General features: G+C 41.0%; 2 protein-coding genes across 8 annotated transcripts in view; one reads left to right on the top strand and one right to left on the bottom strand.

Moving 5' to 3' along the window:
- Nucleotides 1-1570: 1570 nt before the first annotated feature.
- Nucleotides 1571-14697, bottom strand: mettl6 (methyltransferase 6, methylcytidine). 7 transcript variants are annotated; one of them, XM_063069791.1, is made up of 7 exons: nucleotides 14468-14537; nucleotides 12272-12397; nucleotides 9437-9796; nucleotides 8383-8517; nucleotides 7264-7434; nucleotides 4212-4353; nucleotides 1571-1900 (listed from the first exon to the last, which is right to left on the bottom strand). In XM_063069791.1, the coding sequence occupies exons 2-7, from the start codon at nucleotides 12374-12376 to the stop codon at nucleotides 1722-1724; spliced, it is 1092 nt and encodes a 363-aa protein (XP_062925861.1). In that variant the 5' UTR covers nucleotides 12377-12397; nucleotides 14468-14537; the 3' UTR covers nucleotides 1571-1721. The 7 variants fall into 7 exon arrangements, with proteins under 7 accessions (XP_062925861.1, XP_062925864.1, XP_062925863.1 ...); XM_063069794.1 differs by lacking the exons at nucleotides 12272-12397; nucleotides 14468-14537 and adding an exon at nucleotides 14653-14697; XM_063069793.1 differs by lacking the exons at nucleotides 12272-12397; nucleotides 14468-14537 and adding an exon at nucleotides 14653-14680 and having other exon boundaries at nucleotides 9437-9791.
- A 29-nt stretch (nucleotides 14698-14726) lies between these two features.
- eaf1 (ELL associated factor 1) overlaps nucleotides 14727-27773 on the top strand; it is a 30152-nt gene continuing 17105 nt past the window's right edge. Inside the window, exons 1-2 of the mRNA XM_063069785.1 lie at nucleotides 14727-14986; nucleotides 16557-16651. Of these exons, the coding sequence (XP_062925855.1) occupies nucleotides 14884-14986; nucleotides 16557-16651 (198 nt within the window). The 5' untranslated portion in view covers nucleotides 14727-14883. The remainder of the gene's footprint in view (nucleotides 14987-16556; nucleotides 16652-27773) is intronic.

The raw sequence follows: 27773 nt of genomic DNA, 5'->3' as shown, positions 1-27773 counted from the left end.
CATAATACTTAGCTGCGTGGGGGAAACACATCCTCCCACTCAGCTAACATCATTTTGGCAGCAGTACAGCAAAGATCACCAACTCATTTTTGTGTCTTACTTCCGATTTCCCGATGATGCATTTCACAGTACGTTTGATGCACAAGTGACAAATAAAGCTAACCTTTGTAAATTCTTCCTTTTCCTAAAAAGCACCATTACAGGTACAGGCAACACACATAAATGTTGCTGGTGAACGCAGCAGGCCAGGCAGCATCTGTAGGAAGAGGTGCAGTTGACGTTTCAGGCCGAGACCCTTCGTCAGGACTAACTGAAGGAAGAGTGAGTAAGGGATTTGAAAGTTGGAGGGGGAGGGGGAGATCCAAAATGATAGGAGAAGACAGGAGGGGTAGGGATGGAGCCAAGAGCTGGACAGGTGATAGGCAAAAGGGATACGAGAGGATCATGGGACAGGAGGTCCGGGAAGAAAGACAGGGGGAGGCGGGGGGGACCCAGAGGATGGGCAAGAGGTATATTCAGAGGGACAGAGGGAGAAAAAGGAGAGTGAGAGAAAGAATGTGTGTATAAAAATAAGTAACAGATGGGGTACGAGGAGGAGGTGGGGCATTAGTGGAAGTTAGAGAAGTCGATGTTCATGCCATCAGGTTGGAGGCTACCCAGACGGAATATAAGGTGTTGTTCCTCCAACCTGAGAGTGGCTTCATCTTTACAGTAGAGGAGGCCGTGGATAGACATGTCAGAATGGGAATGGGATGTGGAGTTAAAATGTGTGGCCACTGGGAGATCCTGCTTTCTCTGGCGGACAGAGCGTAGGTGTTCAGCAAAGCGGTCTCCCAGTCTGCGTTGGGTCTCGCCAATATATATAAAAACAGTCCTTCCAGGTGAGGCAACACTTCACCTGTGAGTCAGCTGGGGTGATATACTGCATCCGGTGCTCCCGATGTGGCCTTTTATATATTGGCGAGACCCGACGCAGACTGGGAGACCGCTTTGCTGAACATCTACGCTCTGTCCGCCAGAGAAAGCAGGATCTCCCAGTGGCCACACATTTTAATTCCACATCCCATTCCCATTCTGACATGTCTATCCACGGCCTCCTCTACTGCAAAGATGAAGCCATACTCAGGTTGGAGGAACAACACCTTATATTCTGTCTGGGAAGCCTCCAACCTGATGGCATGAACATCGACTTCTCTAACTTCCACTAATGCCCCACCTCCCCCTCGTACCCCATCTGTTACTTATTTTTATACACACATTCTTTCTCTCACTCTCCTTTTTCTCCCTCTGTCTCTCTGAATAGACCCCTTGCCCATCCTCTGGGTCCCCCCCGCCTCCCCCTTGTCTTTCTTCCCGGACCTCCTGTCCCATGATCCTCTCGTATCCCTTTTGCCTATCACCTGTCCAGCTCTTGGCTCCATCCCTCCCCCTCCTGTCTTCTCCTATCATTTTGGATCTCCCCCTCCCCCTCCAACTTTCAAATCCCTTACTCACTCTTCCTTCAGTTAGTCCTGACGAAGGGTCTTGGCCTGAAACGTCGACTGCACCTCTTCCTACAGATGCTGCCTGGCCTGCTGCATTCACCAGCAACTTTTATGTGTGTTGCTTGAATTTCCAGCATCTGCAGAATTCCTATTGTTTGCATTTCAGGAACAGGTCTGGCATTGTTCGCCTCTCTGCAAAGTTTGTCTGGGTGAATTATCAAGACATCAAAAACAAAATCAGCTGATGGAATCACTTGTGTTACATATGCTCAGTGCTCTCTTTGACTTCTTAAATTTGCATTGAAGAAAAACTCTTGAAACACACAGACCTTCCTTCTTATTAACAGTTTCTCGGAAAACATACTCATTCACCAACACTTCATAGCCAACAGATGTCAGGAGCTGTGCCACAAACTCTGCAGTGAAAAGATACAAAAATGAATACAGACAATAATGCTTTTTGTTCCACTAATTATATTCCTTTGACATGTTTAGTGCTTCTTCCCAGTGATGGTTAACATGAAGGGATACTACTTTATTAGTTAAGGGATGGCAGTAAGTGCAGAACACCAGGATATATTTCCATATACTTTTTGAGTTTTCCTAGAATACGAGTCCATATTAAGGTTTCTCAGGACCACTGCTTGCAGATTTGTACCACTACAACAGGGAAAATAAGATGTATGGAGAAATAGTAATGAACAGCAGGTAAACCGTTTATTGTAGATTGCCCCTACTGTAGGTGAGTATATTATATAAAAAACTCAGGTGTTTATGGCATGCAAGGGAGAAAGGGTCACAGGGAAATAAGTGGGGGATGAGATTAATATAGGTGGCACCCATTGTTAAGGACCCCCATAACCCAGGACAGGTCCCTTTCTCATTACTACCATCGACAAGGTGGTACAGAAGCCTGAAGACACACTCTCAATGTTTCAAAAACTGCTTCTTCCCTTCTGTGATCAGATTTTGAATTGGACAATGAACCCTTGAGCAGTATCTTGGTATTCTTCCCTCTCTTTTATTGCATTATGTTATTTAATTAATTATATATATATTTATTTATTATTGTAATTTATAGTTTTTATTATGTATTACAACATACTGCTGCTGCAAAACAACAAATTTCACAACATACGCCAGTGATATTAAACCTGATTCTGACTCTGTACTCTGAGAGTCAGCAAACTCGATGACCAAATGACCTCCTTTTGCAATGTAAGGAATTTTGAGAACACAAGTTTGGAACAATGGCAATCACAGGAAGAATGTGCAAAGGCCACATAGATGTCACCTGATACAAGGATTGAATCCCCGCTGCTGGAGTTATGCAGTAGCAGTTCCACCAGTTGTGCCTGCATTTTAGTGTTATTGCAGAAGATAAAACCACATTCTGTAGGCAACATATCTAAATGGATAGAAGATTCCCAGGCTAATAAGAAATAAAGAGTAGCCCAAATGGATATTTTCTGGTTGAAGCATTATAATGAATGTTGTGCCACAGGGATCACTGTTGGGGCATTAACCTTTTACAATTTAAATAACTGATTACGAAGTACCAAAGATATTGTTGCTAATTTGCTGATGAAGCTAAAGGTAAATAGGAAGGTAAGTTGTGCAGAGAATATTACGAGACCACAAGAGAATACACAGCTAGCCACTGTTGTAGTGGCATCAGCACCAGACTTCAAGGCGAATGATCCTGGGTTCGAATCTAGCCAGCAAATTCCACGCTTTCCATACATGCTGGGTTGAGTGTCGAGCTAGCAATTCGGCCTCATAAGAAAGTCAAACGCCATGGAAACTGCAAAAATGCCACCAATGAGCCACATGGCATGAAAAGGAACAACACCAAATGAATATAGATATATTAAATGAAAGGGTAAAGTTCAAGCAAATAAGAGCATAATGTGAGATAGTTTATTTTGGCAGGAGATATAGATAAGAAGCATATTATCCAAATGGCGAAAGATTGTAGAGCTTTATGATTCTGAGGGATTTGAATGCTCCCAATTTGGATGTCCATACATTTACACATTTCTTTCTCCAAAGGACATTGTGAATCAAACAAATTTTTAAATGATAATCTATTAGATTTATAGTAACTAATATTGACATCAAATTTTTATTCATATTTAATTAACATAATTTAACTTTTGCACCTGCCAAAGCATGAGTTGAATTTATCTATGCATCATTAGTACAGACCTCAGGGCTATAATCCAGTAACATTATCACTGTTCCCATTTCATTACGAAATTTCACCCAAATACAAATTTTGATGGAACAAGGTTAAAAAAATAAATTTTCTGACATTCCTAAGAAACTACCCTTTCAGGGTCTCTTGGCTTTCTACAAAATTGTGCCATTGAGTCTGTCAAATGCATGCAAGCTACACAAGGCCTTGATTTAACAATAACTTCCTTTTTGGTAAGGACAACAGTGACAGTGTCACAATAAGGCTCAACTTTCCTGTGACAAAATTCACAATATTTCCAAGGATTTCAGTTGCTGACTGCTGTCTGGAAACAGCTGCTGGCAGAACATCTAGTGGCAAGACCAAACATGAATACCTTCCAGATAGAGAGTTATTTTGGTTGGCTCAATTGATAGCATATCTCTTAGGTTTAATAATTTCAATAAACTCCAAGTGCAGCCTTTATGTAGTTCAAATGCAAATATTCTAATTGAAAGTTTCTTGAAAAGAAAACCATTAAACAATCTCACCATCAGAAAAAAAGAAGGATCTGGTTCCGTCTTGTCGAACATAAAAGTTTGGGCCAAGTTTGTGTCCAGATTTGAATCTAAGCATGGCATGATCATACAGTCCATAATCTCTGAATAAGATGCATCCACCTGGTTTTAGTACCTGTTATACACAAGAATCAAAGTCACAGTTGGTATACGATTTACCATGAAGTGCTCCCAAGTGAAAAAAGTGTGACTATGTGAGTAATTCACCTGTTACAAAATATTTGGGTACATTCTAATTGAAATGTTAGGCCAGAAAATATCTAAATCTTGTTTATAGTAATGTATATAATGAACTTAATATATTAATATAGAGCAGTAAAGTTAGCCATTGGTTTCTTCAAGGATACATTAATAATTCTTTCAATTAAAAATAATCTATCGTGCTGCTATGTTTAAATTATAAAATCAGAATCAGGTTTATTATCACCGGCATGTGACATGAAATTTGTTAACTTAGCAGCAGCAGTTCAGTGCAATACATAATCTAGCAGAGAGTAAAAAATAATAAACAAACAAGTAAATCAATTACGTATATTGAATAGATTTTAAGAAAATGTGCAAAAACAGAAATACTGCATATTTAAAAAAAGCAAGGTAGTGTCCAAAGCTTCAATGTCCATTTAGGAATCGGATAGCAGAGGGGAAGAAACTGTTCCTGAATCGCTGAGTGTGTGTCTTCAGGCTTCTGTACCTCCCTACCTGATGCTAACAGTGAGAAAAGGGCATGCCATGGGTACTGGAGGTCCTTAATAATGGACGCTGTTTCTCTGAGACACTGCTCCCTAAAGATGTCCTGGGTACTTTGTAGGCTGACTAGATTTACAACCTTCTGCAGCTTGTTTTGGTCCTATGCAGTAGCCCCTCTATATCAGATACTGATACAGCCTGTCAGAATGCTCTCCACAGTACATCTAGAAGTTTTTGAGATCCTCAGAGATCTTGACACCCAGGAACTTGAAGCTGCTCACTCGCTCCACTTCCGATTCCTCTATGAGGATTGGTATGTGTTCCTTCATCCTACCCATCCTGAAGTCCACAATCAGCTCTTTCGTCTTACTGACGTTAAGTGCCAGGTTGTTGCTGCAGCACCATTCCACTAGTTGGCATAGCTCACTCCTGTACACCCTCTCGTCACCACCTGAGATTCTACCAACAATGGTTGTATCGCCAGCAAATTTATAGATGGTATTTGAGCTATGCCTAGCCACACATGTGTATATAGAGACAAGAGCAGTGGGCTATGCACACACCTCTGAGGTGCGCCAGAGTTGATCGTCAGCAAGGAGGATATGTTATCACCAATCCGCACAGACTGTGATCTTCCAGTTAGGAAGTCAAGGATCCAATTGCAGAGGGAGATACAAAGGCCCAGGTTCTGCAACTTCTCAGTCAGGATTGTGGGAATGATGGTATTAAATGCTGAGCTATAGTCGATGAACAGTATCCTGATGTAGGTGTTTGTGTTGTCCAGGTGGTCTAAAGCCGTGTGGAGAGCCATTGAGACTGCGTCTGCTGTTGACCCATTGCGGTGATAGGCAAATTGCAATGGGTCCAGGTCCTTGCTGAGGCAGGAGCTCAGTCTAGTCATGACCAACCTCTCAAAGCATTTCATCACTGTCGATGTGAGTGCTACCCGGTGATAGTCATTAAGGCAGACCACATTATTCTTCTTAGGCACTGGTATAATTGTTGTCTTTTTGAAGCAAGTGGGAACTTCTGCTGTAGCAGTGAAAGGTTGAAAATGTCTCTGAATACTCCCGCTAGCTGGTTGGCACAGGTTTTCAGAGTCTTACCAGGTACTCCATCAGGACCTTCTGCCTTGCGAAGGTTCACTCTCTTTAAAGTCAGACTAACATCAGCCTCTGAGACGGAGATTACAGGGTCATCAGGTGCAGCAGGGATCTTCACAGCCGTAGTTGTGTTCTCCCTTTCAAAGTGTGCATAGAAGACGTCGAGTTCATCTGGTAGTGAAGTATTGCTGCCGTTCATACTATTGGGTTTCACTTTGTAGGAAGTAACGTCTTGCAGACCCTACCAGAGTTGCCGTGCATCTGATATCGTCTTCAACCTCATTCGAAACTGTCTCTTCACCCTTGAAATAGCACTCTGCAAATCATACCTGGTTTTCTGGTACAGGCCTGGGTTACCAGACTTGAATGCCACAGATCTAGCCTTCAGCAGATGACGTACCTCCTGGTTCATCCATGGCTTTTGGTTTGGGAATGTACAGTAAGTCTTTGTAGGCACACACTCATCCACACAGGTTTTAATGAAGTTGGTAACAACTGCAGCATACACATCCAGATTCAAAGATGAATCCCTGAATACAGTCCAGTCCACTGATTTGAAGCAGTCCTGTAGGTGCTCCTCTGCTCCCTTATCCATACATTCTTGGTCCTCACTGCTGGTGCTGCAGTCTTCAGTTTCTGCCTATACTCAGGAAGTAGAAGTACAGCAGGGTGATCAGACTTCTCGAAGTGAGGGCATGAAATAGCACAGTAGGCATTGATGGTGGTTTAGCAATGGTCCAGTGTGTTGTTTCCTCTGGTATTGCAAGTGACCTGTTGATGGTAGTTGCTTAGTGATTTTTTCAGACTGGCCTTGTTAAAATCTCCCAAAACGATGGTGAAGGCATTAGGCTATGCTGTTTCGTGCATGTTGGTCCCATTACTCAGATCATCTAAAGTCTGCTTGACATTGGATGAGGTGGAATGTAAACTGCTACCAGAATGACCCCAGAGAACTCCCGAGGTAGGTAAAAATGACGACACTTTACTGCTAGATATTCCAGGTCTGGTGAGCAGAATTGGGACAGCACTGATATATTTGTCAAGAAGAGTTGATCGTGAAGCATACTCCTCCACCTCTGCTTTTGAGAGACTCTATAGATCTAGCCTAACGGTGTATAGTAAACCCGTTGATCTGAATCGCTGCATCCGGATCAAAAAGACCATTAATATTAAGTTTAATTCTATTATATGCCACAGCAGAATAGAATATAGCTTGTGATTTGTTAAGTACTTACTTTATAAATATTTTCTAAGGCCATCTGCATCTTCTCAGGATGAATGGCAGAGAGCACAAAAATCAGCATAACAACATCCACAGAATCAGCAGGCACATTCTCCAGTAAATCATCTTTTGTCAGGTCACACTGAAAGACCTTACATCTCTCAGACTCATACAAGTGATTTTGCTTTAAGAACAAGAAACATTGCAATAGATGAAAAAATTCTATGAAGGATTCTCACATCAATTGTCCTCTATAACATAAACTTGAATCATTATCAGCAATTACTTACTACTGTCGCTTTAAATTGCTTCCTACACTGCATAAAATAGTTATTGAATTATAAAATATTTTGAAACAATTGCTTTCCTTACAAAACAAATAAATACTGCATTCCACTGAAATTTAACTGCATGTCAAAGACATGGGTTGGGGACATGATACAAGCCTATAGAAGTGGGATGTAGAGGTTTTGCTGGCTAGGTCACTGCAGAACCTATTCTCTTTTTGGCGTTACGGGGCTGCAAAGAAAGCAGCCACCAGGACCATCACAGAGGCTGCAGAGCAAGCCTCCAAGTGGCTATGAATCAAAAGGTGTGACCCATGGACCAGTACTGCTGGGACACAAGCCAGGGCCTAATCCACCCTGGCTGGGTTGCCTGGGTAAAGTTGTTAGATACTGAAATAACACAAAACACTCGATGACCTCAGGTTACATCCTGATGATAATAATGATATATCCCAGGGCATCCTAGGATGTATCTCAGTGTCATAACAATGTTAGCTGTGGAATAGTGCTATATCCAACATAGAGGTGACTTTTTTTCCATTATAGCACTGAGGGCATTCAGAAGTACTTTGGAATGTTTTTCATTCTTAGACGGTAATTTAACAATCCAAATTGTCTGTTTCTGCTGCTGGTTTCAAGGTTTTTGTATTTATATTTGCATCAACAAGACTTTTGTGTGCACCATTTATCATCTGTACACATAGAGTTTATGATCAAATCTATCGCCATCATATATTTAACACATTTCATTTTTAAGAATTTTGGCAGAAAAAATTATAAAGAAAAAAAGTGTTAATACAAAAGTCAGAAATATTTATATTAACATTTTAACTACTTTTGACTACCTTCACGAATTCTACAGCTCGGGGAGAGAAGTCGCAAGCATAAATGAAAACATTTGGATCACACTCTAATAGAGGGAATAGACAGTTTCCAACTCCGCAGCCTGCTTCCAAGATGGTCAGTTTTTGATGCTCAAGCTGCAAAGGAAAATTTACAGCAGCATTAACATAACAAGATGAAACCATGAGCTTCACTTAAAAACTGAACACCACCATCAGTGATAGAAGAAAATATTAGGCACATAATTAAGAAGATAAGCTAAGAAAATGGGTGGATTGGTACTGGGCTTTGGCAAGAATGTTTTAGACTAAAAAGTTGAAAGGTGTGAAGATGACATTGATAGATGAGCAGAAAGGGCAGATACACTGGAGAATGAGAGGGTCGAGGCATGCTACTCTCAAGGCAGAAGGAAGCATTCTTGGTGGTGGATGGAGTATGGAACTTGAAGCTCAACAAAAGAAGTTTGTGTGCTATCTGAATTGGCCTGAGTGAGCACTTGGAAGATGCAAGTGAGGAGTTCATAATAATGTGCATTCACCTTTCAAAATGAATAACAGAGAAAGCGCAGTCTCATTTATTGGTAATTACTTAGTAAGCAGTCTGATTAAAAAGTAATGATCAATTTAACAGTGATAGAGAAGTACATCTCCCATTGTTGACAGCCATCCGAAAAACACCTTATGCCTGCACCAACTTTGCTGGAAACATAATATAAGCAAGGGGGTGGAGCTAAGAAGAAGTAGCAATGAAAAAGGGAATAAACATGGGACTTCAAATTATGCCAGAAATGACAACGGATGGGAAAATTATAGAAACCCTTTGCTGGAGGTTTTATTCTGACTTCAGTAGGGCCATTTGAATAGTAGTGGGAGCTAATATCTATCACTTTGTCATTTGTTAGGATTGTATACCAATACCAAGGCCAGCATTTATTCACTAATCCTAATTGGGCAGCTTACTAAACCATTTCAAACCATTTTAAAACATCTAAAAGTCAACCAGTTTCCTGACCCACAGCTAGATAGTTTATCACTGCACTAGTTTATTGTTACTTACATCTCTACATGCATTCAGTTCTTCAAACTCCCTGGTTGTCCAATGTCTATCTTTGAAAAAGTTGGTGCTGTTCCTCTTGTAAAACAAATCCCAGTTTTTCTGTGCCTCTCTTTCCAGCTTTTGTTGTTTAAAGTCTGATACCAAGCTCTGGTCCTTCATGAGCATTTCCATCTCTGCAGGGGTGAGGGTCCTTCCCTTGTTCCCTGTTACAGGTAAAGGGGTCTCTGATTTTGAATACGTTACAGTAATTGTGCTGCTCTGTAGAGTGCCATCATGTATGCCTTCTGTTGCAGGCATTTGACTAGTACATGGATCATTTGTCCCCACATAATTCATTGCGTCTTCAATATTCCAGCTGATCTTAAAGCAAAGAGGAAAAGTAAACGTTGCATCTTTAGTTTAAAATTCAAAACTGTATAATGCAATTTAAAATTTTTCTGGATGTCAATACTGCAAACAAAAGTAACAACGAACACATTTAAAAAATATAAAATTAAAATATATAACAATCTATACATCTCATTGTTACAGACATTTCTATGTATCAACAAGAGTATCTCCCAAAGAGTAACAAGTTATCAGTTCAAATATCTCTAAGGTTGCAATGATTAATATACTGCCACAAACCAGCAACCAGTCCTTGCAGTTTAACAAAGAAACAACAGTAAGAGTAGGCTATTTGGATCCTCATGTCAGCCCAGAAATTCAATAATAAGATCATGGCTGATCAACACTATTCCCATATCCATCAATTTCTTTAATATCTGTAACTTTAATACACTTTAGCCAGTGAACCTCCAAAGCTTTGGTAGAAAATGTCAAAACTTCACTTCCTTCTAAATGAATAACTTGGTTCTTGCCTCAGTCCTGAATGATCAAACCCTTAAGTTAAGGCTGTGACCACTGATTCCAATCACCTCAGCTAACAGAAACATTATTCCAACACTGTCTTGTTAAGCCCTGGAAGGATTTTAGTGTTTCAGTGTGATCACCTCTCATTCTGCTAAACTCAGGAGACTATATAGGCTTAGTCCAGTTAATCTCTCATCGGACAACTTGCACATTCCATGAATCAATTTGGTAAAGTGCTTCGTTGTTCCTCAATCACCATTTCCTTAAGTAAGGAGACGAGGCCTGCACATATCATTCTATGTACAGTCTCACTAGGACCCTGTACAATTAAAGGAAACCATCTATCTATACACTTGCTCCCAAACTCTCTTGCTGTACTTAAACATTATCTTGCAGTGGCAGATGTCCCAGGACCCCAAATCCCTCTGCACATCAACATCATTACCAAAGCGGATGATCTCTGATTCCTCCACCTGCACTGCGCGGGTTGACTCTGTGGTTAAGAAAGCATTCAGTGATTTGGTCGTCATCAATCGTGGGATTGAGTTTAGGAACTGAGAGGTAATGTTGCAGCTATATAGGACCCTGGTCAGACCCCACTTGGAGTACTGTGCTCAGTTCTGGTTGCCTCACTACAGGTTGGATGTGGAAACCATAGAAAGGATGCAGAGGAGATTTACAAGGATGTTGCCTGGATTGGGGAGCATGCCTTATGAGAATAGGTTGAATGAACTCAGCCTTTTCTCCTTGGAGCGATGGAGGATGAGAGGTGACCTGACAGAAGTGTACAAGATGATGAGACGCATTGATCGTGTGGATAGTCAGAGGCTTTTTCCCAGGACTGAAATGGCTAGCATGAGAGGGCACAGTTTTAAGGTGCTTGGAAGTAGATACAGAGGAGATGCCAGGGGTAAGTATTTTTATGCAGAGAGTGGTGAGTGCGTGGAATAGGCTGCCGGAGACAGTGTGGAGGGGGTATGATAGGGTCTTTTAAGAGACGACTGGACAAGTTAGAAAAATAGAGCTTAGAAAAATAGAGGGCTATGGGTAACCCTAGGTAATTTCTAAGGTAAAGACATAATCGGCACAACCTTGTGGGCCAAAGGGCCTGTACTGTGCTGTAGGTTTTCTTGGTTCTATGTTCTAATATCTTTAGCCTCTCTGCACCCTCATCTCCACTCATCTTTGTATCATCTACAGGCCTGGATGCAGCCAGAACTGCTGACGATTTTAAGCTTTTACTTTGGATATATTTACTGAATCACTTCATCCAAATCACTGATATTCATTGTAAACAGCTGCTAAAAGATCCATTCAATAGAGCCAGATTTCAGTGTATTTATCAAGAGCACCAGTTATCAATTCTCATGTTCAGCCCACTACAGGTCAAGCCTAGGTTGCAAACATGTTCCATTTTTCGGTTGAATAGTTGAATTTGTCCATAAGTTAGAAAATACACAGAATGATGAATGGCCTAATTCTGCTCCTATATCTTATGGTTTTAAGGGAATTACTGGAGCAATCAATGGAGGTAAAAACTGGGAAGTGGGGTGCACTCATCTTGGTCCCATAAAATATGCCTTGCAGTTTTTCTGCAGCAGTAACTACTGCCTGATGTTAGTCAAATGTAGATCACATGAGCAATGGCAAATTGAGCTCCTAATTGGGGAGCTGGGGGGTGGGGGGAGACTTTGGGTTCTAATAGTCCTGACGAAGGGTCTCGGCCCGAAACGTCGTCTGTACCTCTTCCTAGAGATGCTGCCTGGCCTGCTGCGTTCACCAGCAACTTTTATGTGTGTTGCTTGAAATTACAGCATCTGCAGATTTCCTCGTGTTTGAATATTTAACTGTTGTTCACTCTTTGGAGTACTCCTCTGTTTTTGTGGATGGTTGCGAAGCAAAAGCATTTTAGGATGTATATTGTATACATTTCTCTGACGTTAAACTGTACCTTTGAACCTTTGATTTAATATGGTACCATACCTCCACAGTATTGTAACGGTGTTGATAAAATATAATTAACATGAACGTCTTTCCCTGCAAAATGACAATAGTACAGGTTTCCCCCGCCATCCGAAGGTACAGCATTCCTATGAAACGGTTCGTAAGCTGGAATGTCGTAAAGCGAAGAAGCAATTACCATTTATTTATATGGGAAAATTTTGTGCGCATTCGCAGACCGAAAAATAACCTAGCAACTTGTGCCAAATAACACATGAAACCTAAAATAACAGTAACATATAGTAAAAGCAGGAATGATATGATAAATACACAGCTTATATAAAGTAGAAATACTTCTCCACATTCATTGCCTGAACTGTTCTCCGTAGTGAAAATCTCACGCAAGCGCCATCAGCAAAAACACGGCGCAAGCGCTCTCCAGTAACCTTTAAGCTATGAAGCTGCCAAATCATACCAAATAACACGTAAAAATACACAGCTGATATAAAGTAGAAATAACGTATGTACAGTATAGTATCACTTACCGGAATTGGGTGTGTTAGGCTGAGTTGGAGGCTGGGGTGGTGCAGTGGCCCCCATCCTCCAGGCAGCGACCCGATACATTGTTGCGAAGCATGCAGCGGTCCAGCAGTAGCCGGGAGGCACACAGCACATCTTTAAGAAAATAGCCGAAATAAACAAGCTAATTAATTAGGTGCCACCCAGCACGTAATTAATTATCATGTTTATTTCGGCTTTTTTCTTAAAGATGTGCTGTGTGCCTCCCGGCTACCGCTGCATTCTCCGCAAATCGGTATCTGTCTGCGGCCTGGGTGTGGGGTGGTGGGACACTGGGGTGTCATCTTGACATCGTCTGTTTCCATTAGAGCAGGCAGCTCATCTTCTTCTATGTCTGGCCGCCCCGATGTCGAAGGTCGAGGTTCGTCGTCTGCTGCGGCTGATGTGGAAGGCTTGCTTGACTGCTGAACCTCGCACATTTTTCTATCATACAGTTCTTTGTAAGCACTCAAACCATCCTACAAATCCCCCCTAAACCTACATACCCTTTCAAAATTAAAGTCATACTTTTTATCATTACTCATTTGGTTTCGATTGTTATCATTTCCTCTTCCAATTGCATCAGCTCCTCATCTATCAGTTCTTGGTCATGGGATGCCAAAACCTCTTCAACATCATCTTGGTCAGCTTCCACAAGCCAAACTCACTTTGTCCTTACTTCGTTCACCACGATCAAAATGCTTAATTATATCTAGTTTTACGCTAAGTGTAACACCCTTACGAACTCTTTCAGGCTTTTTCCGACACCTTAAAACTCATCTTGCAAACGACTGCTCACAGACATGTGTTTAAGCAATGCCAGCGAGAATGCAGTTCCGAATCCGGGGGAGAGCGGCTGCTCGGGCGCGCGTTGCCTTTCTTCGTAACAGTGAAAACACCTTCTGTTAGCGAAAACAGGGTACTAATGTAGGTCTTTCGTAACAGTGAGGTTTCGTAAAGCAAACGTTCGAAAAGTGGGGGACACCTGTGTAAAATCGTGATGTCTTGTCGTATCAGCGGGCATTGTCCATAACAGTAGAAAATACTTGTCAATTTTCAAAGAAAGGCTCTTTAAATGGCCTCATTTAAAAGCTGAAACTGACAGTCTGTGTACTTAAAAGACAGTGGTGCCCGATTACTGATAAATAGTGTTCCATCCTCTTCCCCGCCACCACCCACCCCCCCCACCACCACCAAGACTGGTTCTCATTTGAATTTAATAATATTTACGGGAACTCATTTATGTATACGTGGCGTCCATAAATCAGGCGTTCGTAACATGAAGTGAGCCTGTATATCATCCATAGAGACATCTCTTTTAGATCCCAACATCTCAAAAAAAAATCATTATTCACACACGCATCAATATTATGGGGTTAAGGACCAGACACATCGCATTAACCTTGTACACACGTGGTTTTCAAATGACCGTACATAAAGCAGAATGTGCTATCCCTCACGAGTGCGCTAATAGCCCGCCGTTCTGCGAAAGTAAAGCCTGAACAAAAGACCCAACCACTAAACACAGCCACCACTTACTCTTGCCCACACTGAACCAGTATATGTAGGTCGCGGATCGGCTTCTACGGCCACCTGAGGCCTCACTAATAGACAACCCCTTAGGAAAATACTCAACTTTAGTGATCAAGGTACGGTACCACTAATAGCCTAAGGACTCACTGCGTACAGGTCACGGCTTTGAATCGCGTTAACGTTTTCAAGGCTCGACAGAAACGCAAGCCGAAGTCTGCGACACTACGTCCCTGAGAGAGCGAGAAACACATTTAATAACAAAACTCGCTAGCTGCTGAAGCGTTCGGTACGAAATCCGTTGCCTAAGCAAACGAGAAAATATCGGCCCTCACCTTGCTCGCTCGACCATACCCGCTGACAGCGTCACGACACGCGCATGCGTGATCTCCCCCCCCCGCCGGTTGGCGCATGCGTGGCGAGTGCGGCCCGCGAGCTGGGCATGTTTACGTTTAGAGTTTAACGGCCACGACTTCGGCCCGTTGCCGGTGGTCGCCGTTCCCCACCCCCAACCCCGCCGGCCTTCCAAATCGAAGCCAGGCGGTTGATGAGTGAGCAGTTCGGCAATGAATGGCACCGCACAGCCGGCGCTGGGCAAGGAGGAACATGTGCTGAAATTGGGCGAGAGCTTCGAGAAACGGCCTAAAAGCTCGTTCCACACCATCCGCTGTGAGTGGGGAGGCGGCGGTCTGGACATCTGCAGCCTGCACACGCTGGGAATCTTAAACAGCAGCGGGACACTCGGCAGGCTTGGGCCACCATGGTGTTCGGCTTGCATGGCGAGGATCCCCGTGTTCAGGCCGAACCGAAGCCGGGGAGGCCGCAGCGGGGCTAACGGTTGTTCTGGGTGGAAGCGCCACTCTGCCCATCCTGTTGCCAAACCTCGCCCCCCGACCAGTCCGAGCGCAACCGGGCGGCCCCGGTGTCCCGACGGAAACAGATTGCACACCTTATCTGTTCTGTGGACAGTAAACGATTCTCCCTCTGCAAATGCTGCCAGGCCTGCTGAGTGTTTCCGACATGTTCTGCTTTACTTGAGTTTTCCAGTATCTGCAGTTTTCTGCAATTTTCAGTTAGACGGTATATGTGTATGTGTGTGTATATTGCATCTTTATTAGAAAGCAGGGGCTTTTGATTTAATGTTTTTTCCGGAATACTGGACATGCACTGGTGTGATAAATATTTGAAAGGGACATACCATCGAATGGTAATGATACTATTTAAGAACTTATTTCCCTGTATTTTTAGTTTTCCCTCAGTGCAATTATTTATGTTCATATGCAAGCATTTCCTCCTGCCTGATTATTCAACAGAGGTTTCTGTGAGTGAGCAACGATAGTAATGCAAGAATTAAGAATAGCCAGCAAGTCAGGCAACATCTTTGAAAAAAGAAATAAGTATTGACTGTGCTTGTAATTTTATCTATCCAAAAGCAGAATCTGAATCACCACTGTCGTATTGTTGCGTGGCATTTAAAATTAAGTTACAATGAAACAAAGTTCAAAAGAGAAATAGTGATGTTGAGTTCATGGACCATTCAGAAATCTGCTGGGGGAGGAAGCTGTTCTTAAAATATTGAGTGAGAGTCTTCAGGCTCCTGTATCTTCTCCCCAATGGTATTAGTGAGAAGAAGGCATGTCCCAGATGGTGATGGGCATTGCCATTTAAAGGTGTCCTCGATGGTGGGGAGGGTTGTAGCCATGATTAGCTGGCTGAGCCTGCAACCCTCTGCACCTTCTTTCAATCCTGTGAATTGGAGTCTCCATACCAGACTGTAATGCAGTCAATTGAAATGTTGTCCTCTATACATCTGTCGGAATTTGCTGACGTATCAAACCTCCTCAAACTCTTAATGAAGTATTGCTACTGGTGTGCCTGCTTTGTAATTGCATCAATGTGTTGGGTCAGGATTAATCCTCTGAGATATTGACAGTTTATTTACAAAAATCCATATCCTTAACAACTCTTGTGACATGAAGTGGATTCATTAGTTCAAATGGCCTGCTGTAAGGATACCTAAAGGCACTAATTTAGACTTTCATTCAGTATTATATTGTCTTGCACACATTGCAATAACTTCTGTAGGATCTTAAACAGAAGTGCAATTAAGTTGGGGCAAGTTTCCTTATCAATCTTTCTCAAGAATAAAAAGCATACAAATAAAGAAAACAATCTGCTGCAAATCAAGGGACAGAATTTTCTATTTTGTCAATTAATCTGTCTATCTGCTTGCTTTCAGATGATTTTAAACCAGCATCCATTGACACCTCTTGTGAGGGTGAGCTACAAGTTGGAAAAGGTGACCAAGTTACCATAACTTTGCCACACATCCCGGTAAGTTTGCAATCTTTCTTTTAAAAGATAAAACCAAAACTTTAAAGAGTAATTGCAATCTTTTTCTCAAATACTTCTATGTGCAAAGGGCATTCAATGATTTGAGTGATCTTTTATGAATGCAATGCATACAAATTGCTTATTAATTTTAAATACGAGTTTGATGAATTTGTGTTTATATATAACAAAGTATTTTAGCAAATGTAGTGAAGCCAGGTAGTAGAATTAAGTGACAGATGAACCACCACCTTATTAAATTATATAATAATTTTAAGAAGTTAAATGACCTATTTTTGTTCCTGGTTTTCAATTTGTGAAACCAAGTTGTTTCTTTTCCATGTGTGCCATTTTCTGCCAAACCTCTATATCTAAATTCAACGAACTTTTTTTTTCATTACTTAATTCACAACCTCCTGCTATGTCTGTAATATAGCTTCCACTAGGGTTGGTTTGAGTCAGGATGTTTGGGAGAAATAAGGCTTCTCAGTGATAGTTCTCAAATATCATGAGGAGATGCCTACCAAGAATTAAAAAAGAAATTTGGAAAGGTGAGGAAAATATTTTGGACTTGTGGTATTCCTGTATTGATCCATCTTCTTTTCATTTAAGATTCTGGTAATTCAATTGTAACCGAACCTTCAAACACCTTCCTTAAGATTAGCTGTGTTGGACTTTAGGATATTTTTCTGTTGCAAGTGTCAAGTAAGTGCAACTGTATTTTAAAAAGAAACTGTAGGAGTAGGGACATAGAAATAATGAGCAAAACCATGTTAAGGAGATGGTTTTTAAACGATGAGGAGTCAACACAGACACCAGTGACAGAAATGGCAAAGAATGACTTTGTTGGGGAATGTGTGGATGCCAGACTTCTGCAGAGTTTGGAATTGTGAAGAATAAAATCTACTAAGTATCTGGAATAGTTGTGTGGGTGGGATTATCACTTTCTCAGCAGTGGTGCATTGGGGGGAGGATGCAAACGTTGGAGCAGACAATATTGAAGGAATTGGAACTATGTGGATACAGTGCATGAATGGTTTGCAACTTATCTGGTCACTAAGCAGGGACACAGTGAAACGGTAGTTTTAGAAGTCAATTAAATTCTCCAGTTTGGATGATATTCGATTGTATAGTTTCTGACAATGGACAAATAACCTGGCAGCACTGATATGGGCATGGAGTTACCTTTGTAGCCATGTTAAAGAGCTGGGTTACAAAAATATTTAAAATGATAATGATGAATAAACTCTTCTCAGGCTTCCAGCCGGGTATAGGTATCAATTATAACCGAGGTTTTGATGACAGCTCTGCCATCTTCTTCAGGGGTGATGCCTAGGTTAGTCTAGACCGATGGTATTTATACCCCGTAGTCCATCCCTCCTGATTGGTTGGTCCTTATCCAATCAGGTTTCTGCTTCTCCCACCTTGCTTACAATTAAATTCCACTTCTTACTTGGAGCGAAACCTTTGTCTTCGTTTTATTTCAATGGCTTCCTTTACCAGACAATCCCAAAAGGCATTAGAGTGGCATAGTAGTTTTGTGCTATTGAAGTCAATCCTATGGCCTTTGTGAATGTAGTGTTCTACTACCACCAATTTCTCCAGGTAACCCAAACTGACTGTAAACACAAAATAATCTGCAGATGCTGTAAAAGATCAAAGCAACACTTTCAGTACGCTGGATGAACTCGGCAGGTTGGGCAGCATCAGTCAGAAACGATGACTTGACGTTTTGGGCTGGAACCCTTCGTCAGGACTGAAGAATGAAAGATGGGGAAGGATTTGAAGAATGCTTCTAGCGTCAGTTGATAGACCAGTTATTTGAAAGACAAAGGGGTTGGGGAGGGGAAGCATTGAAGTTATAGCCCTGAAAACAATGGGTGGTAGAGGAAGGAGGCGGAACCATGAGGGAGCTGGGGGAGGGGGTACAGTGAAATAGGGATAGAGGAAGGGAGGTGGAGGGAATTACCGGAAGTTGGAGAATTCTATGTTCATACCAAGGGGCTGGAGACTACCTAGACGGTATATGAGGTGTTGCTTCTCCAACCTGAGTTTAGCCTCATCATGGCAGTAGAGGAGGCCATGTATGGACATATCTGAATGGGAAGCAGAGTTGAAGTGGGTGGCTATCGGGAGATCCTGTCTGTTGTGGCGGACAGAGTGGAGGTGCTCGACGAAGCCGTCCCCCAATCTGCTTCGGGTTTCACCAATGTAGAGGAGGCCGCACCGGGAGCACCAGATGCAATAGATGACCCAACAGACTCACAAGTGAAGTGTTGTCTCACCTAGAAGGACTGTTTGGGGCCCTGAATGGTTGCAAGAGATGAGGTGTAGGGACAGGTGTAGCACTTACGCTTACAGGGATAAGTGCCGGGTGGGAGATCAGTGGGGATGGATGTGTGGATAAGGGAGTCGCGGAGGGACCGATCCCTTCGGAAAGCGGAGAGGGGTAGGGAGGGAAAGATGTGCTTAGTGTGGGGTCCTGTTGGGAAGGTGGCATAAGTTGCAGAGGATAATGTGCTTTATCCGGAGGCTGGTGGTGTGGTAGGTAAGGACAAGGGGAACTCTGTCCCTGTTGTGGTTGTGGGAGGATGGGGTGAGGGCCGAAGTGCGGGAAATGGAGGAGATGTGGGTGAGGGCATCATTGATGACGGTAGAAGGGAAACCACGATCCTTAAAGAAAGACGACATTTGAGATATCCTGGAACGGAAAGCCTCATCCTGGGAGCAGATGCGGCGGAGACGGAGGAACTGGGAATAGGGAATGGCATTTTTGCATGTGGCAGGGTGGGAAGAGGTATAGTCGAGGTAGGTATGAGAGTCAGTGGGCTTGTAGAAGATGTTAGTGGACAGTCTGTCTCCAGAGATGGAGACCGAGACATCGAGAAAGGGGAGAGAAGTGTCCGAGATAGAGTAAGTGAATTTGAGGGCTGGGTGGAAGTTTGAGGTAAAGTCGATGAAATTGATGAGCTCAGCATGAGTGCAGGAAGCAGCACCATTGTAGTCGTCAATGTACCGAAGAAAAAGTTGGGGAGCAGTGCCAGGATAGGTCTGGAGTACAGACTGTTCCACATAACCAACGAAGAGGCAGGCGTAGCTGGGTCCCATGCCAGTTCCCATAGCTACACCTTTAGTCTGAAGAAAGTGGGAAGAGCCAAAAGAGAAGGTATTAAGTCTGAGAATTCTGCCTACTTGGACTCCATTTTGTCACACATAGTTCAGTCCCTCCCCACCTACATCCGGGATACATCCCATGCCCTCCACCTCTTCAATAACTTCCAATTCCCCGGTCCCAACCGCTACATTTTTACTATGGATGTCCAATCCTTATACACCTCCATTCCCCATCAAGAAGGCCTCAAAGCCCTCCGCTACTTCCTGGATAATAGACCTCACCAGTTCCCCCCCACCACTACGCTCCTCCGATTGGCAGAACTGGTTCTCACACTTAATAACTTCTCTTTTCTAGTGTCATTTCACTAGATGCTGAGAAAGTGTTTGACAGAGATGAATGGACATATTTGTTTAGTGTGCTTGAAAAATTTAATTTTAGTCCGACATTTGTATCTTGGATTAAATTAATATACCTTACCCCTTTGGCGTCGGTATTTACCAATAATCAAAGATCTCCCTTTTTTTCAGTTGTTTTGCGGCACCAGGTTGTCCTGTTAGTCCATTGCTATTTGATATTGCTTTTGAACCTTTGGCCATTGCTATTCATGAATCAACTAATATATTTGGTATCACCTGTGGGGATGAAACACATAAGTTATCACTATACACTGATGATTTATTACTTATATATTTCTAACCCCGAAAAATCTATTCTGGCACTACTACACTGCTTGATAAGTTTAGTAATTTTTCGGGCTATAAATTGAACCTTAATAAGAGTGAACTCTTCCCTTTAAATATGCAGGTTCCAATTTATAGATGTTCACCATTCAGACTGGTTAATGATTATCTTACTTACCTGGGTGTTAAAATTATTAAGAAACATAAGGATTTAGTTAAGCATAATTTTTTTTTACCTTTAATTGATCAAATTAATCAAATGTTTATTAAATGGCCCCCATTGTTTCTATCAATGCTTGGCCGAATTAACGCTATTAAGATGATTCTCCTACCAAAATTTTTATACTTGTTTCAAGCATTACCAATTTTTATTTCTAAATCCTTCTTTGATACTTTAGATTCTAAAATCTCTTAATATATATGGCAGAACAAAAATCCTAGATTAAGTTAAAAAAAATATTTATAGAAGTCTAAAAAGGATGGTGGTTTGGCTTTACTGAATTTTAGATTTTACTATTGGGCGATTAATATCTGATATTTAATACTTTGGACACAAGATTTGGCTATTAACATTATTCCCACAATAGGTAAACCTGGAATGTAAATCTGTACAAGGGTTTTCTTTGCCTTCCACTTTAGGGACTTCTCTACCATTTGTTATTTCTAAATTAAATAAACAAATGGTTAATCCAATAATTAAACATACAATATGAATATAGTTTCAATTTTGTAAAATTTTTTGGCTTGAACCAATTCATTTTACCTATAGAAAAATGGGAAAAAATTTTTCTATTAGTTAACATGTCCCCTTTGTGTGCTAAACATACATTGATACAATGTAAGGTGGTGCATAAGGCACAGATGTCTAAAGACAAATTAGCTTGTTTCTATTCACATATAAGCCCAATTTGTGATAGATGCCATTCTGAAGTTGCTTCCTTGACTCTTATGTTTTGGTCTTGCCCTTTCTTGCGTAAATATTGGAAAGATATCTTTGATATTATTTCTACTTTTTTGTGTATTAATTTACAACCACACCCTGTTACTGCAATTTTTGGGTTACCAATGATGGAAGATAGTTACTTATCTCTTCCTGTTGGAGGATTGCTTTTTTAATATTAATGGCTAGAAAATTTATCTTATTGAACTGGAAAGAGGTCAATCCCCCACTATATTTCAATGGTTTTCTCAAACTACTGTCGGCCCTTCTTATCCGCAAGTTCCACATACGCGAATTCAACCAACCGCGTATCGAGAAAACCTGGAAGTGCTCTTCCAGCACTTGTTGTTCGAACATGTACAGACTTTTTTTTCTTGTCATTATTCCCTAAACAATGCAGTATAACAACTATTTTACGTAGTGTTTGCATCGTATTAGGTATTATAAGTAATCTACAGATGATTTGAAGTTACGGGAGGATGTGCGTAGGTTATCGTGGATCGGGATCGAAAGAAAAACAGTAAGTTCTCTTACTAAGTAAGTCGGAACAGGTATATCAGGTATTATTTATCGTCAGTTAGTCAAATGTTTGTCTTAGTATATAGTAAATATTTTCCCTTTCTATGCCTATAAAACACTTAAGAAACGTATGTTTCAGTGCCAGGCTCAGGAACGGAAATTTCTGAGTGCAATCCAGTGCCATAGCACTACCGAGCGCGCTCTCATCTGTGCCGGGTTGATGTGGAGGATCAAAAACCCAAAACCCAATAATTAAACCACTGCATTGCTTAGTAATAATTGTAGCTTTCTTCGGGGCAGGGCTTTTCTCACTTTATCCTTTAAAATTGTTCTGATCGTTGACCGACTGTAGCCTAATGCTTTTCCAATGACCGATGGCATTTCACCTCTTTCCGATTGCTTTATTATTTCCACTTTATTTTAAATCGCGATGGTGATTATTTTTGTGAACAGAAACACTGCAGATTCAGAGCTCTGCTGCTGGGTCCTAATGTCCACTGCACTAAGACAGGTTAAATAAGGTCCGGGGTTCTGCTGGGTCCTAAGGTCCATCGCATTTAGAGAGGTTGAATAGGGGACTTGAGCATCCGCGTCTTTTGGTATCCGCGAGGGGTCCCAGAACCAATCCCTTGCGGATAAGGAGAGCTGACTGTATATCTTGTTTAAATTTAGAGAAAATTAGAAGCGGCACCTCCGAACCTTCAGTTAAATTTGAAGAAACATGGAGACCATTTATTCCACATTTCTGTATGATGTAGTTTGACCTTTCCGAATCCTTTTTTTTAAACCTAAAATACACGGATAGAGGAGTGGAGTTAACGACATTAATGATTCTATCCAATGTAATATGTTAGCCTGCCTCTTTTTTTTCTATAGTTTTGGTTTTCGTTTTACTTAGTTAGGGTTAATATCGCTTAGTTTAATTAATGTCTTTTTTTTCTTTTCTAATTTGGGGTTTTTTTTATCCCTCTACCGTGTTTAATTATATTTAGAGTTTGGGAAATTTAATACATCTGTATTATTACCAATGTTATATTTGCAATGTCAATTATTAATAATGTAATCCCAATCTCTGTTCATTAATATTGTTGCTATGTTTATAATTTTGAAAATTAATAAAAAGATTGGAAAAGAAAGAAAGTTTTTGCATGGTTAAAGTAGAAAGAACCATTCTACGTTGGGAGGGGTGATGGTGGCTGTTACTGTTGAGGTATAAGCCTGTGTGAGTGGGTTTCCAATAGACCCCATGTCCAAGGCTACCGTCTGATTTTTGTCATATTAGAATGTCCAGGAACAGGAGGCAACCATTCTTCTCCATCTCTGTCATGAATAGAATGTTTGGATGTATATTGTTCAGATGGTAGCGGAGCAGTTGGAGTGCCTGGAGTCCATGAGGCCACACTACGAAGGTGTCATTGACGTATTTAAAGAAGAATTTGGGATGTAAGGGCGATGAACTCAGAGCCCTTTCCTCAAAGTCCTCCATGTAGCAATTAGCAATAGCCTGTGACAAGGGTGATCCAATGGCCACTCTGTCCTTTTGTTGGCAGCAGTTCCCCTTATAGAGGAAGTACGTCGATGTAAGGGTGTGTTCAAAAAGGTCAATGGTGCCCTTATCAAACCTTGACCGCAGGAGGAAGGTCTCGCTCTAAGTGAGAACTGGAATTCGATTGTAAACAAGGAGGGAGTGCAGAAACCTGATTGGATGAGGACTAACTAATAAGGAGGGACGGACTACGGGGGTATAAATACCACCAGTCTAGACATACCCTGGCATCATCCCTGAAGAAGAGGCAGAGTTTGTCATCGAAACGTCAGTTATAATCGATATCTGTACCTGGCTGGAAGCCCGAGAAGAGCTTGTTCCTCGTATACGCCGGGAAGGAACTAGATAATATTTTCCGATGAAAATGATCTCTAAAAGTGGTTGTGGAAAGGAAAATAGCATTTATCGTTAATGTGGTGTTTTTCTTGAGTCTGGAGATATGGCAGAGCATTTTGAAGCCATTAAATATTTTTTTTAATCACTAATTTTTTTTATTACAACACCAACAAATTGCGTTCAATACAACTAGTTGCCAATTAAATTTTGACTGTTTAACCCAGCCACCTCCAATCTTCGCCATCCCCCCTCCACCCCTCATCCTCGTCCTCATCCCCACCCCCCTCTCCCCCCCCATCCCTTTCCTCTCCACCAACCAACTGAATAGTAGTGCATACACAGATAGAGCATTCCTATTTTAACAGAAGATCTTTTAAGGTAGATATCAAATTTGTCCACATTAAGATCATGTTTGGTCATGCATCATTTACTCTTGCTGATGATAGTTCCAGGTAAGAAATGTCCAAAAAAGCTCCGAAGCCAGTGAGTACTTGAAATATCATGGGGAGGTTTCCAACGCTGGACTACAATCTTCTTAGCTGCAGTCAGACCGGCCTGCCAGCCAGACTTTGTGTGTTTTTTCCGTAAGGGAAAGGTGGGAGTCATCATTTAGAAGATGTACAGCGGGGTCTATTGGTAATTGTACCTCCATTAGTTCTGTAAGAGTACTGATAACCTTCCCCCACAAACCAAAAATCCCTGGACATTCCCATACAGCATGTATAAAAGAGCCAATGGTTCCGTGGGGGGCAAAATGAGCAATATGGGTCAGGAACCAGTCCCATTTGATGTCTAATTCTCGGTGTTAAATATGCTCTATGACAAAATTTCGAGTGTGTATACCTATGATTTGGGTTTTTCGAAGCACTGGCAGCATTATCCCAAATCACATCCCAGTCTAAGTCTTGTTCAGATTCAGTCTAATTCAGATATGTTCCTATCCCAGGCTTTCATTCCTGATGTGGGGATATATTTCTGGGAGTTTAATTTATCATAGATATATGACACTGTCTGTCCTGGAGCACTGGGTATCACACTTAAAATGGGATGGTCCTTTAAATCTGACCCCCAGGGAACCCTGTAGGCTTTACAAGCTGATCTTACTCTAAAGTAGAAGAGGGTGTTTATCAATATTATATAAAGATAACAGTTCTTGAAAGGTAAGGATAGTACTTGCCCCATTAATATCTTGAAGAGTAGTAATACCTTTATCCTCCCAAGTTCTGTTAGTGAATGGTTTCCCCCCCAGATAGAAAACGATTATTGTTCCATAATGGAGATGGTTTGCAACATACGATTTTAAAGTTTAGGAATTTTTCTGCTGCTCTAAACACTTGTAGCATATGGGTTAAAATTGGACCATAATACAAATCACATTTTTGGTAGACATACCTATACGGAGAAAGTCCTTCAACCTTATTGGTGCTATTAGCTCTTGTTCTATATTTTTCCATGACGAAACTTTATCCTCCTCCATCCAATAGCTAAGACTTTTTAATACAAATGCCCAGTGATACAATTTAAAATTTGGACATGCCAATCCCCCATCCAACTTTTTCAATTGTAGAGCTGACCACTTTATATTGGATCGTTTACCGTTCCAAACATAGCATCGCAGTAAGGAGTCCAGTTTTTGCCAATATCCTGCTGGAGGCGCAAGTGGAATCATTGAGCTGATAAAATTAATGCAGGGTAAGATGTTCATTTTAATGACCGATATACGGGCAGGGACTGATGCTGGCAGGTGTCTCCATCTATTAATATATTCTATTTTTTTTCAAAATTAAAGAGTAATTTGTTTTAACCACAGACGATAGGGAAGTATTAACTTTAATACCCAAGTGGAGGACCTCATTTGTAATCTTAATCTGGAGAGGGAGAGACACCTTACTTTTATCTGTATTAATCAGCATCAGTGCTGATTTTGACAAATTAACTTTGTATCCTGAAAGAAATCCAAATTGCTCCAGTGTTTTTAAAGCACAGAGGAGAGTTTGTTGAACATCTGCAATATAAACTAGCGTGTCGTCCGGGTAAAGTGATATCGAATGTGATTTTCTACCTATTGTAATAGTGGAGATCTGAGTAGAGTTTCTAATTAAATGTGCAAGTGGTTCAACAGATATAGTAAAAATTACTATATATATATATAGACAAAGGGTCCCCTTGTCATGTGCCCCGTCCTATGTCAAATAACTCTGAGAAACCTCCTCCCACACATACCTGGACTGAAGGATTAGCATACAGTGTTTGAATCATATTGATAAGTTTATTGTCGAACTTAAAATCTTTTAGAACTCTCCAAAGACATGGCCATTCAAGATGATTGAACATTTTTTCAGCATCTAGAAATAGCAGGCCACAGGCAGGCGGGATTTTATGTGTTGCACTCAGTATGTGTAAGAGCCAGCGAATGTTATAAGATGCGAGACGTCCCCTGATAAAGCCCGTTTGATCTGGGTAATTATTTTTGCAACTACTGTCTCAAGTCTACTGGTTAAAACTTCGGAAAATATCTTGAGGTCGGCATTTATCAAGGAGATTGGATGGTAATTGGCACACTCCAAGGGGTCCTTACCGGGCTTGGGTATAACTGTGATCAGAGCTGTGTTTAGGTCTCTATGGAAAGCGCCATTTCCAATAGCATAATTTAATGTTTCTAACCATACTGGTCAAGAATATCTCAGTCGATCATTTTGGTTATAAATCTGATTAATTTGAGACTTAGTATAATTAGATTTCAATTGGTTAGCCAACAGTTTGCCAATTTTGTCACTGTGTACATAAAATTCACTTCTTGTTTTCTTTAATTGGTTTACAATCGAGGACGAAAGTAATAAACTGTGTCCCATTTGAAGTTCAGTTCTTTGTTTATATAACTCCTCAGAGGGAGCTATAACATATTTCTTATCAATTTCCTTAATCTTGTCCACAATTATCAACTCCTCCTGCTTCAGCTTCTTCCTCAAAGCAGCAGAATACGAGATGATCTGACCACGAATATAAGCTTTAAAAGTATCCCAAAGAATGTTCACAGAAATATCCTCTGTATAGTTGATTGTAAAAAAATGATCAATCTGTTCATTCATAAAGTTAACAAAATCAGAGTCCTGAAGCAACAGCGAATTAAAACGCCATTGTCTATTATTTTGTGTATTGGCCTGAATTTTAATAGAAAGCTTAAGTAGAAGTGGAGCATGATCCGAAATGGTTATAGAGTCATAATCACATTTAATCACTGAAGAAATAAGACGAGAGTCAATAAAGAAATAATCAATTCTTGAATAGGAATGGTGAACATGTGAAAAAAAAGAAAAATCTTTTTCCTGAGGATGCAAAAAACGCCAAATGTCCGTCGACCCACAATCAGAGAGGAATGAATTAATCAAAGTTGCAGATTTATTAGGTAAGGTCCGTAGAGGAGCCGAACGGTCCAAAGCTGGAGATAAACAGGTATTAAGATCTCTGCCCCAGATCAATGAAAACTCATTCAAATTCGGGAACTGATTGAATAATGATTTATAAAATTCTGGACAGTCCATATTGGGAGCATAAACATTAACCAAAACTACCTTTTTATTTAATAGTAAACCACTAACCAGTAGAAATCTACCATTCGGATCAGAGATAATATCATGTTGTATGAAAGTAACTGAGGAGTCTATAAAAATAGAGACGCCTCGAATCTTAGCGTTAGAGTTCGAATGAAACTGTTGTTCCTTCCAGAATTTAAAAAAACGTAGTCTGTCCCCCATCTGCACATGGGTCTCTTGTAAAAATAAAATTTGTGCTTTAAGTCTCCGGAACACTTTAAAAACTTTTTTCCTTTTAATAGGATGGTTAAGACCATTAGTATTCCAGGAAACAAACAAGAATATCTCAAAGTGCTAGCTAAAGTTCCACAGGTATGCCATCTATACCTGGCGTACGGCCCTTATTTGTGGCTTTGACTGCTTTAAGTAGCTCATCCAGTGTAATAGGAGAGTCTA

This window comes from Mobula hypostoma, chromosome 17, assembly GCF_963921235.1.
Source record: "Mobula hypostoma chromosome 17, sMobHyp1.1, whole genome shotgun sequence".
NCBI classification, from domain to species: Eukaryota; Metazoa; Chordata; class Chondrichthyes; order Myliobatiformes; family Myliobatidae; genus Mobula; species Mobula hypostoma.
Note: the sequence above shows the minus strand (reverse complement) of the source record. Positions and strands in the feature narration are given on the sequence as shown.